This window comes from Callithrix jacchus, chromosome 5 (assembly GCF_049354715.1).
Source record: "Callithrix jacchus isolate 240 chromosome 5, calJac240_pri, whole genome shotgun sequence".
Lineage (NCBI taxonomy): Eukaryota > Metazoa > Chordata > Mammalia > Primates > Cebidae > Callithrix > Callithrix jacchus.
In genome coordinates, this window is record NC_133506.1 from 76,467,369 (window position 1) to 76,486,164 (window position 18,796).

At 46.1% G+C, this 18,796-nt stretch overlaps 1 protein-coding gene across 5 annotated transcripts in view; it reads right to left on the minus strand.

Moving 5' to 3' along the window:
- The window catches only part of GAS7 (growth arrest specific 7), a 283,345-nt gene that overhangs the window by 97,147 nt on the left and 167,402 nt on the right, over positions 1-18,796 (minus strand). For 3 of the 5 annotated variants that reach the window (XM_002747912.6, XM_035300035.3, XM_008996523.5), the window contains exon 2: positions 11,634-11,754. In XM_002747912.6, the coding sequence (XP_002747958.3) occupies positions 11,634-11,754 (121 nt within the window). Of the gene's footprint in view, positions 1-11,633; positions 11,755-17,733; positions 18,149-18,182; positions 18,318-18,796 lie in introns of those variants that run through there. The other 2 variants (XM_008996524.5, XM_035300034.3) reach the window with 2 other exon arrangements.

Here is an 18,796-nt window from a genome sequence, read left to right on the forward strand (position 1 = left end):
CACTTGGCATTGCCACAAATGAGAGACTATTGGCCTTAAACCCTGGTGAAAAACACATGAGAACAGATATACTGGAAGAGAAAACAAAATGCACACAGAAGCAGATTAACAGGAAGCTGTAAGTTCCAACAGCCTTCCACTAAGAATCCATTAAAGAAAAATAATAAAGCCAAAATTATGCTGTATATAAATTAGGCTGCGCGCTCTCTCTCTCTCTCTCTCTCTCTCTCTCTCTCTCTCACACACACACACACACACACACACACACGCACACAATCCTAATTTAATCAACCAAATGTGCCACATGCATATCTTTTTAGTATCACATGTGCTCAACACAGATGGACAGAAGAAAATAGACAAATTTTTTGGTTATAGAACCTTCTCAGAGTAACTTTTATTAACAGGGAATAATCAGGGCCATTCATTTTATTTGGGGAGTTAGAAAAGGATCCACTTATTTGTAACAAAGAAAAGTTAAAAGTGTTCTACTGGAAAATTTATCCAGAAACTCACATTAGTTCCTGGCATAATAAAGTTAAATAAGAATCCACTCATTTAAAGAAAAATTAAAGCAAGAAATCAAGAAAATTACTATTTGGCAAAGGAATCCAAAAGCTCAAATCCTGGTTTAGTCCTCCAAGCTTCAGTCACAAACACAATAAAACATTTATAGATACAGATTCTTCATCAAAAGGACTTAAAGGCCTGGGTGTGGTGCACATGCTTGTAATCCCAACATTTTGGGAAGCCAAGGCAGGAGGATTGCTTGAGCTGGGAGTTCAAGACTAGCCTGGGCAATATAGCAAAACCCCTTGACCAAAAAAAACCCCGTTTTGTGTGTGTGTGTGTGTGTATTTTTTTTTAAGTAGCCTGGTGTAGTGGGATGTGCCCATGGTCCCAGCTACTTGGAAGACTGAAGTGGGAGGATCACTTGGGCCCGGGAGGTTGACTATGCCACCACACTCCAGCCTGGATGATGGAGAGATCCTATCTATCTAAAACAAAAATGACTTAAAAACAATTTTCGGCTCTCCTGGATTTGGGTTCATGCTTTAACAAGATGCATAGGTTTCCTTTAAAAAATTGTTATTTCAGATTATTTTCCTTTATCAAAGAATCTACAAACTCAGTTATTCTCACTCCAAATTAAGTCACTGCCACTCATGTCCACTCTTCCAAATAGGCAAAAGAAAAGATTAGAAGACAGGGCAGTCTGGTCACAGCTGGGCTTATAAATGACCAGATAACTTGAAACAAATCCCTTTATTACGTAGGGACTTCATTTCCATATTTGTAAAACAAACAGGTTCTTGTTTTTATTTTAGAGAACAGAGTCTTGCTCTGCAGCCAGGCTAGAGTGCAGTGGCGCGATCTCTGCTCACTGCAACCTCTGCCTCCCCAGTTCAAGTGGTTCTCCCGCCTCAGCCTCCTGAGTAGTTGAGACAACAGGCACGCACCACCATGCACAGCTAACTTTATTTTTAGTAGAGACAGGGTTTCAACATGTTGTCCAGGATGGTCTTGATCTTCTGACCTCATGATCCACCCGCCTCGGCTTCCCAAAGTGTTGGGATTACAGGTGTGAGCCACCGCGCCCAGCCAGTTCTATTTCTTAAATCAGGTATTGTCAAACTTTTTCTGTTAAGGGTCAGAGAGTAAATATTTTCACTTTGTGAGCCACATGGTCTCTGCTGCAATTACAGATAGTCCTCAACTTATGACAAGGTTATATAACTGAGAAACCCATTGTGACTTGCAAATAGTGTATGTCAAAAATGCACATACACCTGAACTACTGAATACCATAGCTTAGTCTCACCTACCTTAAACATGCTCAGAACACTTCCTTAGCCTACAGTTGGGTAGAATCATCTATTATAAAGCCTATTTTGTAGCAAAGTGTTGAATATCTCTTGTAATTTACTGAATACTGAACTGAAACACAGTTTCTAGTGAATGAGTATCACTTCTGAGCCAAGTCAAAAAAATTGTTAAATCCACCCATTTTAACTTGGAGACAGTTGGCCGGGTGCAGTGGCTCATGACTGTAATCCCTGCACTTTGGGAAGCCGAGGCAGGTGGACCACCTGGGGTCAGGAGTTCAAGATCAACCTGGCCAACATGACACAACTCCGTTTTTACTAAAAATTTGCTGGGTGTGGTGGCACACGCCTATAATCCCAGCTACTCAGGAGGCTGAGGCAGAAGAATCGCTTGAACCCAGGAGGGAGTGGTTGCAGTGAGCAGAGATCATGCCATTGCACTCCAGTCTGGGTAACAAGAACAAAACTCCGTCTCAAAAAAAAAAAAAAAAAAAAGTTGGAGGCAGTCTATATTCAACTCTACAATCTCAGTGCAAAACCAGCTATAGACAATATGTAAACAAAAGGGCAAGGCTGTGTTCTAATAAAGAAAGCTTCATTGTCCAGGAACGGTGGCTCACGCCTGTAATCCCAGCACTTTGGGAGGCCAAGGTGGGCAGATCACGAGGTCAGGAGTTCAAGACCAGACTGGCCAACATGGTGAAACCTTGTCTCTACAAAAAAATAGAAAACTCAGCTGGGCATGGTGGCTTGTGCCTGTAATCCCAGCTACTTGGGAGGCTGAGGCAGGAGAATTGCTTGAACTGGGATCCAGGAGGCAGAGGTGAGATTAATCCACTGCACTCCAGCCTGGGCTACAGAGCAAGACTCCATCTCAACAACAACAAAAAAGTTTCATTTACTAAAACACCTCTGAGTTGAATTTGACCCATGGGCCACACTTTGCCAACCCCTACATTAGAGCATTTAGAAGCTTCCTCCTAGGATGATTATGAAGTAAAATCACTGGCCTCTGCAACCCACTTTTATGAATGATCAAGTTACCAAGGTCTGCCAGTGAGACAGATGTTCACCACAGCACTCAGTACTGAGAGTCTCTGCATAGGGACACAGACATTGGGTTATTCATAGTTCCATCAATAGCCACCTTCTATTTTGGTTGGAAACTCACTCATGCTCTGTTGACCCCTGCCTTGGGCGTGGATGAAGCATCGCTCTGGATGGTGAAATCTGGCTTTCTGAGAGGTTGGTAGGAGTCAGATGGTGCAACCCAAATGTGTAGGGAAATAGCTGTGCAAGGGAGAGGCTCGGCCTGTGTGAAATAGGAGGCAAGAGGGAAGGGAGCAGAGGAAACATCTCTGCTGTCCTACAGACTACTCCAAATCTGCCGGCACCTTGATCCTGGACTTCCCATCCTCCTCAACTGTGATTCCTCTTTGCAGCCCTTCCAGAAGTGAACATATCCACTATGAGACCTGCTGGGACTCTGCATTTCATTGTCAAACAACAGCCAGCATCACCTGGCATCTTCTTCTGCCTTCCTTCCCTTGCATACCTACCCTTACCACTCTGTACTGAGACCTCCTAAATAAGGTGTTAACACTCAATCCCTGCATCAGGCTCTGCTTTAGAGTGGAGGGGCAGAGAATGGGTTGAGATGCCATCTCAAATGGTACTCTTTCTTTAAAAAATGAGTGACATAGATAAAACTGCTGGATTTAGAGTATACAAAGATTAATAAAGAAGAAATAAAAGCTTAACTAATACATTAAACTAAACTAATCTTGGCCATCAATACTGGCTTCAAATATCCCTAATGTCCAAATGGTAAAATGTATCCTAAACAACATCTAAAAGGTAAGCATCTTTCCAAAAAGAGGGCCTGAATACCTATGACTATGTTCACGTTAAGTGAGGAAGCATGCATGCCTAGCCTTCCAATTATATTTTTATTTTATTTATTTATTTGAGACAGGGTCTTGCTCTGTCACCCAGGCTTGAGAGCAATGGCACAACTTCAGTTCTTTGCAACCTCTGCCTCCTGGGCTCAAGTGATCCTTCCACCTGAGCCTCCCAAGCAGCTGGGACTACAGGTGTGTGCCACCACACCCAGCTAATTTTTGTACTTTCATAGAAATGGGGTTTTGCCATGCTTCCCAGGCTGGTCTTGAGCTCCTGGGCTCAAGTGATCTGCCCACCTTGGCCCCCCAAAGTGCTGGATTCCAGGTGAGAGCCACCATATCCAGCTGACATTTTAATTATAAATGGAACAAAAAATGTTATGCTCTATCTTTTGAAATATCATTACTTATTGTATAAGAGGTCCCTGCCATGGTCTGAATGGTTATGTCCCCTTGGAATTCATGCGTTGAAACCTAATTCCCCATGTGACAATGTGACAGTAGGAAGATGCAGGGCTTTTAGGAGGTACTTAAGTCACACAGCCTCCACTAACATGGGATTAGTGCCATTAAAAGAGCAACCCAGGGGAAGTTGTTTGCCCTTTCCACCATGTGACAATGCAGCTGCCCTCTATGAACCAGAAAGCGGGCCCACACCAGACACCAAATCTGCCAGCAGCTTCATCCTGGACTTCCCATCCTCCTGAACTGTGATAAATACATTTCTATTGTTTATAAGTCATCTGGTCTGTGGTATTTTGTTATTGCTGCCTGCATAGACTCAGACAGTCTCCTTCACACTAGCTGAGGTCCCTGATGGGGTAGGCTACTGATAATAGCTCACAGTCCAGGCACCAAACACAACCCAAACTGTTAGCAATAGAGTCAACTTTTGGTAGGAAAAGAGAGCTTCCCTGGACAGTGCAAGACAAGGAATTTCTCGATAACTGAAGGCCACTCTGCGTGATGAAACTTCTAGAAAGCCACAAGAAAGATGGGGACTTCCCAAAGTCCTCAGAGCATGCTCTGATGGCGTTGGCAAGTTTATATGAAAGAAACAGCATTATTGCATTAACCACTAGAACTTCCTGTTAGCCATCTGGTCCAACGTCATTTACTAAATAATCTGTGCTTTCCCCAGTGATTTATTTTTATTTTTTTAAATATATTTATTATACTTTAAGTTTGGGGCACATGTGCAGATGGTGCAGGTTTGTTAAACAGGTATACAAGCGCCAAGGTGGTGGTTTGCTGCATCCATCACCCCGTCATCTACATTAGGTGTTTCTCCTAATGCTATCCCTCCCCAATCCTCCTGCCCCCTGCTATTCCTCCTCTAGCCCCCCACTCCCCAGGCCCCGGTGTGCAATGTTCCCCAGTGATTTAAAACATCACCCCTACCATCAACCTGATCTATATCTCAGTCTGTCTCTAACTTCCTCATTCTGACAATCTTTTCTCGCTTGCCTTTCATGACATTACCTTCTCCTGGATTCTTCAAAGTCTCCTTGGCTATTCCTTCAAAGTCCCCTTGGCTACTCCCTTAAACCTGTGCTGCAAGGCTCCCTCCTGCAGGCTTGCCCTGGCTGATCTCCTACATCCTCATGACCCCACCTCTCTGCTGATGAAACGCAAATCCTGGCCACCCTGTGTGGCTGGGCAGGTTGGTCACTTGTACATCAGTGGCCAGGCCAAGGGGGCAAGGAGGGGCAAAATCCATTCTTCTCCCTGCATGCCAGGCCGTGCACCCACATGGCTCCCCAATTCTCATCTCTAGCCCAGAAGTCCTCCGAGTCACAGTGCAGCCATCCAAATGGCAGCCATTCCTCCCTGAATGCACCCCAAGGAGCCACACACTCAATATGGACTCATTTCCTTTCTTCCTAACCTGTTCTACCCTTGAATACCTGATACTCACTGTATGGTCCCATCACAAGAGGCAGAAAACCTGTAGGAATCCAGGTCCTTGCAATTCCTGAGCTGCCACATCCTGTCTGACAGATTCTCTCCTCCTCTCCAGCCACTGCTGTAGAATTGGTGTTTGACCTCATTATTTCTCCTCTCATTTAGTCTGTCCAGCTCCATGCCTACTGCCCTTAAAGCCTTCGCTCTGCTGCACAAGCAACCTTGCCACAATATTCTGATCATGTCATGACACCGCCTGGTAACTTTCTGTGGATTCCCGCTGCCTACAGAATAAAGACCCAACTCCTCAAAATGCCTCAAGGCCGCTAACTCTCTCTCTCTCCTCTTCGTTCCTTAGCCAATGCCAAACACATCTGCTATTCTTCTCTCGCTGCCTGATCTTTAATCATGCTGTAACCTTGGCTAGGAATGCCTGGGTCAAGGCCGCCCCCACTCCCTGCAAACACTTGGTTGACAAAATTGACTACTCCTTTCCTTGAGCCTTCAGATTTCCACATGAATACCTGTAATGCTTATAGGTTTTTTGTTTTTGTTTTTGAGATGGAGTCTCACTCTATCACCAGGCTGGAGTGCAGTGGCACAATCCGGCTCACTGCAACCTCTGCCTCCTGGGTTCAAGCAATTCTCCTGCCTCAGCCTCCTGAGAAGCTGGGACTACACACATGCACCACCATGCCCAGCTAATTTTTGTGTTTTCAGTAGAGACAAGGTTTCACCATGTTGGCGAGGATGGTCTCCATCTCTTGACCTTGTGATCTGCCTGCCCCAGTCTCCCAAAGTTTTGGGATTACAGGCGTGAGCCCCGTGCCTGGTCTATGCTTATAGGTTATATATGTGTTTCTGGCCCTATTAGAACTGCAGTCTCTCAGAGGAGAGACAGTATCTAGTTTGATTTTGTATCCCCAGAGCCTGGCCCAGTGGTTAGCACTGTGACAACCTCATCCATAAAATCCTAAATGGATGTGAAAATAAGCAGATTAGTTGGCTGGGCACAGTAGCTGACGCCTGTAATCCCAGCAGTTTAGGAGGCCGAGGCGGGCGGATCACAAGGTCAGGAGATCGAGACCATCCTGGCCAACATGGTGAAACCCCGTCTCTACTAAAAATACAAAAATTAGCTGGGCATGGTGGCACGTGCCTGTAATCCCAGCTACTCAGGAGGCTGAGGCAGGAGAATCACTTGAACCAGGGAGTCAGAGGTTGCAGCTAGCCGAAATCACACCACTGCACTCCAGCCTGGGAACAGAGCAAGACTCTATCTCAAAACCCAAAAAAAAAGAAAGAAGGAAAATAAGCAGATTAGCCAAGGAAAGTAATACAAATGTAAATTACTTTCAACTGGTTATAGGTGTAAAAACGGGGACAGAACACCTATTATTCCCAGGCGCCCTCTGGAAAAGAAGCGATTAGGGATTAAGGGAGAAAAACTAGAAGTGTCTGGAAGAAAGGTGGACAGACAAAGAGGAAGAAAAGAATGACCAGCTTAGAACAGGGACTGCACGTTCCGGGCATTGAGCTGGCACGTGAATGAAATGCCACCTGGAGAAGGACAGGGCAAAGATGCTGAAGCAAGAGGCCAGGCAGAAAGACACAGCTGGCCCAGCAGTGAGGAGGCACAGGCTCAGCTGCCTCCACGTCAGGAGGTAAGACACACACAGGTGGCTATTCTCACAGATGCCTTCCTGCAGAAGGGCAGGCAGATTTAAAACAACCCTGCAGCCACACAATACAAGTCTAAGAAAGGATTCCAGAGGAGAATCAGAAAGACAGCTGCTTTTCTTCTCCCTCAGACAGTCGAGCAAAATTATTAATATGAAGTTCAGGTGCTACATGATCCCTACAAACACAGCGGACTCTTCTTCGCCATCTGTAAGACACTCCCCAGCCGCTACCCCTTCCTTACCCTTCCCATCCTACAGCTTCCTCCTCCAGGAAGCCTCCCCTAATCCCCCAGGGTCTCTCTGTGATGTGCTCTTAAAACACTCTGGAGAGGCGAAGGTTGCAGAGAGCCTAGACCACGCCACTGCACTCCAGCCTGGGCAACAAGAGCAAAACTCTATCTCAAAAAAAAAAAACCAAAAAACAAAAACACCACCCTGGACTCCTGCTTCACAACCCTTTCCTGATTGAATCAAATAGGTATTCACTTAAAATCTGCTCCCACTATAAGAAGATAAACACCATGAGGCCAGGGACTACTTCATTCTTATTAAATTCCCAGTATCCAAGACTCACTCTGCCTAGTACATATTTGAGGCTCAAACTATGTGTTGAATGAATGATTCAATCAAAGAGAAAAACAATGAATTAAACAAGTAATGAATAAAACTGGCAGGTATCTGGAATGCAAGACCAAGGTGCTGGAATTATTTTCAGCATAAAAGAGAAGGAGAGAGCCCCACACGGTGGCTCATGACTATAATCTCAGCTCTTTGGGAAGCTGAGGCAGAAGCCAGAAGTTCGAGATCAGCCTGGGCAACATATCAAAACTCTGTCTCTACAAAAAGAAACAAAAAAACATGTTTTTGGCCCCAGTGGCTTATGCCTGTAATCCCAATACTTTGGAAAGTCAAGGCCAGTAGATTATTTGAGGCCAAGAATTCGAGACCAGCGTGGGCAACACGGCAAAACCTCATCTCTACCCACCCCAAAAAATTTATATATATATATATATATATATATATATATATATATATATATATACACACACACACACACACACACACACACACACACATACATTATATATATATATATACACACACATACATACACACACAAACACACACACGCAAAAGCCAGGTGTGGTGGCACATGGCTGTAATCCCAGCTACTCAGGAGGCTGAGGTGGGAGGATCACTTAAGCCCAGGAAGTTGAGGCTGCAGTAAGCCATGATCATGCCACTACAGTCTAGTCTGGGCAACAGAGTGAGACCCTGTCTCAAAAAAAAAAAAAAAAAATCAGCCAGGCGTGAAGACACACACCTGTAACCCCAGCTACTCAGTAGGCTGAGGTGGGAGGAGTGCTTGAGCCCAGGAGGTAGAGGCTGCAGTGAGCTGCGATCGTGCCACTGTACTCTAGCCTGGGCAACAGAGTGAGACCCTGTCTCAATAAATAAAAAGAGGAAGGGCACATAGGGCAAGTCCTCGAGAAGCCGACAGACAGCCCAAAGCGGGGACCAGCAGCTGTGGCCTTGTGGGACCACCTGGCCAAACCAACTATCATATGGCTCAGTGAACTCGCCAACTAGGATCGTCTTTTACATTTTTACATAGCCGAAAAACCAACAAAAGAACAATGATTTTTTTTTTTTTTTTGAGACAGAGTCTCACTCTGTTGCCCAGGCTGGAGTGCAGTGGCATGATCTCTGCTCACTGCAACCTCTACCTCCTGGGTTCAAGCAATTCTCCTGCCTCAGCCTTCTGGGTAGCTGGGATTACAGGTGTGCACCATGACATTCAGCCAATTTTGATATTTTTAGTAGAGATGGGGTTTTACCATGTTGGCCAGGCCAGTTTTGAACTCCTGACCTCACATGATCCACCTGCCTCAGTCGTCCAAAGTTCTGAGATTACAGGCGTGAGCCACCACGCCTGGCCAAAGCAATGATATTTTATAACATGCAAGTTATTTGAAATTCCTATTTTGAGATGCATAAATAAAATTTTACTGGAACACAGATACACTCATGTGTTGACCTATCATTCGGGGCTACTTCCATGCTGAGACAGTAGAGCTGAGAGGCTGGGACAGAGACCACATAACCCTCAAAGCCCAAATACTGACTACTTGGCCCTTCACAGAAAAAGTTCCCTGACCCCTGGCCTGGAGCCTCTGTGGAATCACTATGTCCCAGCACCCATAAGAAAACTCTCACGCAGTGGCATCTGCTAATGTCTGAGTCTCAGGAAAAAGCTGCCAGACACTGTCTGTTAATATAAAATGTGACTTAAACAACCATTAATAGAGTGCTGGTGAAATTAATAGCATACCCATCCAATGGATCACTACACAGCTATTTAAAAGAATGAGCTAGACTAAAATGTACAAAGTATAGAAAAATGTCTGTATATACCATCAAAGTAATTTAAAGGGTAACACAGAATATACTTTCCAATTTATTTTAAAAGCTAAGTGTACCTATGATTAAAAGGTGAGACCAAGGATTCTTTTTATTTGAAATCTTTTTGTACTTATTGAAATTTTGTTTGTTTGATTTTGAGATGGAGTCTTGCACTGTCACCCAGGCTGGAGTGCAGTGGCATGATCTCAGCTCACGGCAACCTCTGCCTCCTGGGTTCAAGCAATTCTCCTGCCTCAGCCTCCTAAGTAGCTGGGATTACAGGCGTCTGCTACCACACCCAGCTAATTTTTTGTATTTTCAGTAGAGATGGGGTTTCAGTACGTTGGCTAGACTGGTCTTGAACTCCTGATCTCATGATCTGCCTGCCTTGGCCTCCCAAAGTACTGGGATTACAGGTCTGAGCCACCGCACCCAGCCTGTACTCTGAATTTTTTTTACCCTGAAAATAAACTATTCTCTAACTTAATAAAAGATAAAGCTGCTGAAATTCAGAAAGTCATTTTCCCCCATGCCCTTTTGCAATAGTGTAGCTTATTTGTAACAATAATGGATCCAAATTGATTGACGATCTCATGATCCTACAGTCCAAATTCTGTGTTTTGCAGATGGGTGGTGCATACATAGACACGCTCTTCTCTGAAACTTGAAGTCGCTGGAAACAGTGCAAAGCTGTTCATGTGTTTGTTTTGAGGAAGTGTAAGATTAGAACATTCAGAAATAGTCCTACTTCCCTTTTCCTAGAAACTGTCACCTCTTCAACTAGACCACCCCTCTCGAGCCTGCGGAAGGTCAGGTTGCCAGGGGATACGAATAAACCAGCTGCCTTCTTTGCGTCTCTGCTGAACAGCAGCTGGCTCCCCTGTTTCTAGGACTCCCTCCTGGGGCAGGCTCATAATCATAAGCTGTAGCAATGATTTCCCCAGGTGGGAAGGGGTGGTCACATAGTCAGGCGGGCACAGAGGCCAAGGCTGAGCCAGCAGGTGGATTTGGGTAGGATTTCATCTTCTCCCTTGGCATGCATGTCTATGATTCCCACCAAGTCTAACTTTCCTTGGTTTTAATCCTCTTAGTTCTCTCATGGTAACTTCTTTGGGGAGTCACAGAGATCAAGATACAGCTCTATTTAGCTGGGTTGCCCTGTCTTGCCTTGCCCAAGACCATAGCCTGCAACAGTACCCTCTGTTCACCTTGCTGCAGAACCTGCCACACTGTGCACCCCCTTTTATAAACCATCTACAGCCAACTTCTCAGAATCCTGGGGTCATTTAAAAGCTTGGGAGGTCCATAATTATTGGAGCATTGCGGTGTGGTCCTATCCAACTCAGAAATACACGTGGAACCTGTACTATTTGATGGGATAAATAACCCATAAATACCCCTAACATTTCCCAAAGAACATTCAGAGAAATACCAGCCAGTGAGATACTTAAGGACACGATGTTGTAGTGAAATTAGGGAAACCTCACATTTGCAATCCCTGTTTTGAAGCTTCAAGATCATTAAAACCTTCAAAATTCCAAGAGATCACACAGTGGCACCACCTGGTTCATTTATTCAAACCAGCTGTGGTCCATAGAACCTTTTGAGATACCTTTCGGAAAACAGCCCCAGAGGAAGAGGTTGGGTTTAACACAGATACCCAAGGTGGACGTGAGAGTCCAAGGATGACCCCAACCATGGGAAGGGCAGCCTTCCTCCCATGATACTCCCAGAACTACAGAACCAGACCCACATCACTACCACCCAGCACAGTGGGAGGAGCGACTTTACCGCAGCCCTGAGCACAGACTTAAGAAAAAGCCCCAAACAGAGAGGTGAAGAAGGGAGGAAAAACCTGCCCCTCTAAAGAGACAGAACACCAGGGGGCGGGTGCAGGCTCCCCGAGCAGGACTCACCATTGGTGGTCGTGTTGACATAGTACCGCCGGCCCTGTGGTGACAGGTAGCTTTGCCAGCCAGGAGGAAGGATGACAGTCTGGCTCTCTTCTCCTGGCGGAGGGGGGACCATTCCAGGCTTCTGTTGGAGAAGAAAGAGAAAAGTCACACCCATTTGGCATTTTTGCAAGTTTTTAAACCAGGAAGGCAGAGGCTGATGAATTCACCTTAGAGTAGCTTGATATTGGGACGTATGTAGCCCACAAGCCCCTGAGGTCACAGGCAGCATACGTGTGATCTCAGGGGCTGCAGGAGCACCAGCGGTGAGAAGCACCTGAGCATTCAGAGCCCCTGCACAGGTGGCAGCTCCTCTGGGAGCAAAGAGAAAAATGCCATTCAGATAATGGAGCTGGACTTTCTCAGCGGCCCCCTAGAAAATCACTCACAGGGTGCTGCGCTTACAAGGGAGCCCTGTCACTCCACCAGCTCCCACTGTGAAATCTGAAGCCTGAAATTCCCAGACCACGAAGCATAGCAGCAGACAAGGCCCCAGGCCTGCTGTTCAAACCTAGCAGAAATAATTACCGCAAGTCATCACACAGCGAGATGCAAAACATTCTATGATAATGCCGAGAATCCATGAAGAGCTGGATGGAGCTTCTCTCGCCAAGTGTCCAGATCACTCTGGCAAGAAGAACTAGGACTCAGAGACAGAACAGACGCTGACTTCCCATTGTATGCACTTATGTGTGGTTTAATTCTTTTAACCATGTATAGAGTTATTTTTGTTAAAATTGAAAAATAAATAAGAGAGGCCAGGCACAGTGGCTCACGCCTGTAATCCCAGCACTTTGGGAGGCTGAGGTGGATCAAGCGGTGAAGAGATCGAGACCATCCTGGCCAACATGGTGAAACCCCGTCTCTACTAAAAATACAAAAATCAGCCAACTGTGGTGGTGTGTGCCTGTAGCCCCAGCTACTCGGAAGGCTGAGGCAGGAGAATCGCTTGAACCCAAGATGTAGAGGTTGCAGTGAACCAAGATTGCGTGCTGCACTCCAGCCTGGGTGACAGAGCAAGACTCTGTCTCAAAAAAAAAAAAAAAAAAAAATCGAGTAAAATGTATACGACATACCAAGAAACCAGATATTGAGTAGACAGATTAAAAAAAAAAATCACATGATCCCTGGGTGGTAGGATTACACACATTTATTATTCTCTCCTTTCTACATATCTGTTCTAATTAAATTTTCTCCCATAAACACAAAAATAAAATTTGGTAGCTAAAGAACATTTTAAAATTAAGACAGAGAGTCTAAATTAGCCAACAAGATTGCTATGCCTTTTGAAGTAAGCAAATTGATTAAAATAAAAATTCTAGCCACAGGAAGAGAGTAGCCATGAATTTCTCAGCAAAGCCAGAGCTTGTTCACAAACATTAAAGGGAATCGGCTCCCAAATGTCCTCAGTATCCCCCAGCTGTACCCAAAGTGCTGGCCACTGGTGACACCTGCTTAGAAAACAGGATAACAGAATGAAAGAGAGCAGCAGAGACACATAGCTTCCAGGCTGCTCTTCCACTTTGCGAAGGTTTGCAAGACCACGTGCTGTGACTTCCCGTGGTGCCCTGAATGTCATCAGAGGGAACGAATCAATCTGAGCTGGTCAGAGACTTTGAGTAAACACAGCCTCCCTTCTGCCCACTGTGTAGCTGCAGTGTATGTTTCATTATGAATTTTTACAACTTAATTAAAAGCTTTCCCTGATGCCCTAGATGCTCTGTCTCCTATACCTGCTAATCTGCAGCTCCTGTTTGAGTCCGTATGGAAGACCACCTTTTTTTTCTTTTAGATGAAATTTTGCTCTTGTTTCCCAGGCTAGAATGCAATGGTGCGATCTCAGCTCACCATAACCTCCACCTCCCAGGTTCAAGCGATTCTCCTGTCTCAGCCTCCAGAGTAGCTGGGATTATAGGCATGTGCTACCACACCCGGCTACTTTTGTATTTTTAGTATAGACGGGTTTCTCCATGTTGGTCAGGCTGGTCTCAAACTCCTGGCCTCAGGTGATCCGCCCACCTTGGCCTCCCAAAGTGCTGAGATTACAGGCATGAGCCACCGCGCCTGGCCAGAAGACTATCTTCTAAGAAAGAGGCCTCCACACGGCTGTAGCCTCTCCAGGATTGGATGATGGCCAAAATACATGCAAGACAAATAGGATTATAACAAGATGCGTGTGTGCGCGTGCGCGTGTGTGTGCATGCACATGTGCATGTTGAGAGAATGAGAAGTATCCCATGCACAGGAGAAGTATGTTCTGTCCAGTGGGACTAGGAATAAAGTAAGCATGGGGGCATCAGGGGATTAAAAAATGAGGGTTAGGTCCAGGTGCAATGGCTCAGGGTTGTAATCCTAGCACTTTGGGAGGCTGATGTGGAAGAATGGCTTGAGTCCTGGAGTTTGAGACCAGCCTGGGCAACATAGGAAGACTCCATCTGCAAATAATTTTTAAAATTAGCCAGGTGTGGTGGTGCACATGTGTGGTCCCAGCTATGTAGGAGGCTGAGGTGGGAGGATCACCTGAACCTCGGAGGTCAAGGTTGCAGTGAGCTGTGATTGCACCACTGCACCCCAGCCTGGGTGACAGAGTGAGATCCTGTCTCCAAACAAAGAACAACAACAAATAAAAAACACACAACAACAGGAATGAGCATTTGATGAAAGAGATTCTAGAACCAGGGGATGAGGTGCCAGGTATCCTCTCCTTGAGTGAAATATTCTAGTTTCTCCTTCAATCAAATATGGGAAGGCCATATTGGTGTTTATCCAAATAACTTGCGGGGGAGATGGGAAGGATCAAATATTGACATGGCCAGAAAAGGGGTGCAGCAAAGGGGACCCATAGGCACAGTGAAAACAGTCCTCAGGCTCAAACAGCCTTCAGTGCCAATCCTTCCTGGACCGCTTAGCAGCCACGTGACCACAGGCTCCTGACTCACCAGGCTATTCTGGAATCTGTCAAATGGAGGGTGATCATATGAAGACAGGAGACAGTTAACAATAAACAACCTGGCACTAAGGATGCACAATGAATGGGGATTTCTGCTGAAGGGCTTCACACGGTTTCTGTCTCCGGCGATACCTACCTCCACCCTAGCCTCACCATCCCTAGGTCTGAAATGTCACTATCAACAGTGACTTCTCTGAGCTTTCTGTTTCCAACACTACCCGACTCAAAAGACAAACACCTGCTGGGAGGTTAACGGCGTGAGAGCTGGCCAGTGCCAGGTGAGAAGGCTGCGCAGTGAGGAGACCACTCCTTACAGGGGCTGGACAGCCACTGGACCCAACCCGTGACCCTCAGCGCCCCACCCATGAGAGACCAATAGTGACACCATCCCTTCTCCACAAGACACTGATGACCAAGGAGGTCTCCTCCAATGAGGAAATTTGGGACCTTATAGAAAGGAGGTGCCCTGACACTGAGCCTTGAAGGGCCATGAGATGCTGACAGAGGGGAGGAGGAGGACACTGGGGCCACCAGGCCCATCTCCTACTGTGGCTGATGTGGCAAAGCTGGTCTCCACATCTCCCTCCTGCCCGGCCATGCTCTGCCTCCATCTCCCAAGGCAGCCACAGCCGCTTCACCTTTCCCTTCTCTTAGAAAGAAGCTCCTCCTAACAGCTGACTTTCAGCAAGTCAGAAGTCAAAAAACATGGAGACAACCAGGTGTTCTGGAGACCCAGAAACCTAGAAACAAGGAGTTAAATAAAAATTGGTACACAGATGTTCGTGGCAATATCGTTTGTAATGGCCAGAAAGTGGAAACAACTCAAATACCCATCAATAGATGGATGGATAGTGTACTATAGCCATACAATGGAATATTATTCAGAAATTTAAAAAAATGGAGCAGTGATCCATGCTACAACATGGATAAACCTTGAATACATTATGCTAAGTGAAAGAAACCAGACACAAAAGACCGCGTATGGTATGATTTCATTCACATGAAATGCCCAGAATGGGCAGAGCCATAGAGACAGAAATAGATTTGTCTTTTCCAGGGGTCTGGGGAGGGGAGAATGGGTACAGATTTTCTTTTTGGGCTAACGACAAATGTTCCAGAACCAGATCATGGTAATGGCTGTACAGTATCATCAATGTATAAATATCACTGATATTGTCATATGTATTGTACCATAATTAAAAAAAACATTTTAAAATGTGGCGAAGGCAGAAGTTAGACCTCCCTATCTTCAAGTCCTCATTTAAGAGCCAACAGCGACCAAGCACAGTGGCTCAAACCTGTAATCCCAGCACTTATAGGAGGCCGAGGTGGGTGGATCACCTGAGGCTAGGGGTTCAAGACCACCCTGACCAACATGGTGAAACCCCGTCTCTAATAAAAATACAAAAAAAAAAAAAATTAGCCAGGTGTGGTGGCTCATGCCTGTAATCCCAGCTACTCGGGAGGCTGAGGCAAGAGAATCACCTGAACCCAGGAGGCAGAGTTTGCAGTGAGCTGAGACCGCACCACTGCACTCCAGCCTGGGCAATAAGAATCTAACTCCGTCTCAAGAAAAAAAAGAGCCAACAGCATCAGCATTATCTCACCCTTCATGGCTATGGAGGGGCAGGAGCAGCAGGCCCCCAGTCATCAAGAGGATGCAGTATGCATTACCACCCAATAATTAAGGGCTCTCTCAATCTTATTCTTCTAATTAGTTTCCTTCCAAGTTAAATCCTTCCCTTCTCTTCCTTAGTCCTGTGGCTTTTTATCCTCTTAATTGTCAGCACTTTCCCATGGGAATAGAACTAGAAGCAGAGGTGACACAGGCCCAGGGGGTTGGGGACAGACCCCACCTGGAAGGAACAAGATCAGAGGTAGCAGGAGTGGGGGTGGGGAAAAAGTTTTTTTCTAAACTCAGATATTCTTTACCTAATGTACAGGGTGTGTTTGTGGGATTTAGAAAACATGGCCTCTTCCTCTGGAAGGGACCAGAGTGCAAGGCCAGGCTTTGGTCCCTCTCCATCCACCCTCATCTGCGCCTCCTTGTTCAGTAGGCAACCGTCTCAATGATATATATGGGAAGTCCATCCTTTAAGAATATGAGGAAGGCTATGGATCTTCTGTCCCCTAAAACGGGTGTACATACACACACACACACACACACACACACACACACACACACATGCCATTTTATACGTTATATCAGAAAGTTTCTAGACTACTTCAGAACGCTACTCTAGAAAATACTCAAGAAATAGATAAGCTCAGATCCATGTGTACCCATCAAGAATGACTTTTACCAGTCACCAAATATCTATAATGCATGCCAGACTGGACTGGGTGCCTTAGACAATCAGCCGATCATCACAACAAGTCCGCCTCATAGCTGATATTTATTCCTGCTTTAAAACAAGGGATCTGAGACACAGAGGGTTTCATAACTTGCCCAGTGTTGCACAGTTAATTAAATTAAATTAAAAACAAACTGCTTGAAAATACAAGCTGGTCAGATGCAGCGGCTCATGCCTGTAATCCCAGCGTTTTGGGAGGCCAAGGCAGGAGGATTGCTTGAGGCCAGGAGTTCAAGGCCAGACTGGGCAATGTAGCAAGACTCCATCTACCTACACAGAATTAATTAATTAATTAAAATATTAGCTTTGTTCTAGAGACTTCTATCCAGTTTCCTAAAGCTGGGCCATGTCTCTCCCCAACTATACCTACTCAGCTCCATTTCCTCACCAAGACCACCTGACACTCCAGCTCCTTCCCAAGGACAATGACAACTCAAGCCTGATCCTCCTGCTTGTCTCCCAGTCCCCAAGTGAGCATATGCCTTCCCAGGAGATGTGCAAAAATATCACCACCCGCGTCCAGGCAGTCACGTTCTCTAGCTATAGGCTGACTTCCTTGTCTCTTTATTAGAGAAAAAAAAAAAAAAAAAATGCAACCCCCCCGCCCCTAATTTTTCCCCTTAATGATGGCTACTGATTTCTCCTTTTAAAAATAAAAAGCAGGCAAGCAAAGTCACCCAGAGATTACACAGATCAAAGACAAATCCCCCTACAGCAGAGATTCTCAAAGTATAATCACTGTGGGCCCCCCAGCAGTCACCTGGGATGTGAGTGAAAGTACACACTCTCGGGCCTGACTCCACCTCCAGAGCAGCCTGGGAGACTGCATTTGGAACAATGATCCTGGGTGAGTCCTGTGCTCTGAAGCCACTCCGCTGCAGCTTTAGAGGCAGCCACTGAGAAAAACATCACTTCTGAAATGAAAACTGAGATCATAAAATTTTTATAAGCACGATTTGTAAAAAGACAGTGCTGGGCTGCACAGGTACTTATTAAAGAAAAAGATTCTGTCCCACTGCCTCGAATCCTTCAAATAAACTATTTAACAGACACTGGAGGTTAACTCTGCAGCTTCCAAGCAGTACTGACCCTGCTATTCCACTCCCTACAGCTCCCACCATGCTTCAAGCTCAAGTTTGACCTGGGTGCCACCTCCGCCTCCGGGACTCTTTGCCCCTCCGGAGGCTTCCGAGAACCCCTGACTCTTACCTTTTCCTAAGGCTCGAGTAAATGCTACTTGCCGGCGTTAATGGGTGGTCGTCAGACACTCGCTTTAGCAGCCAGATCAGACGGTTTTAAGGTCTCCCGCTCTGCGTCCTTTCACACCCCAAACCCAGAAGCAATAGGAGCTCTAAAGAAAAGCATATCCACAGGGCCCCACACCCCCACTCCCCCCACACCCAGATCTATATATAACAGCTCTGAAGTTGTCAGCCTAACGAGCCACTTTCTGGCAGACCCGTTGTCATGGCAATGCTTGCTAATGAGCCCAGTGCCGTGATTGGCACGGCTTGAAGGCTCCTCCACAAAGGATTCTCCAGCAAGTCCTCTCTTCCCCAACCACGGAGGGAGCTGGACATCCAGAAGCAGCAAGGGCATGGCTGGGCCTGCCTGGGAGGGTTGAGTCCCTGAGTAGTCCTGGACCCAGCAGCCAGGAGTGGCCCCACTGCCAGCTCTGCACTCCTCAGGGAGTCAGTCAATTGCTAATGGGGCTGCCAGGGCCCACTAGGAAGATCAAGACCCAGCAGGGCTGGAGACTGGCAAGTCACTCCCACGTCATGCCTTCCTGCTGGACACCTGTTTATGGTGGGCAGACTCCTACT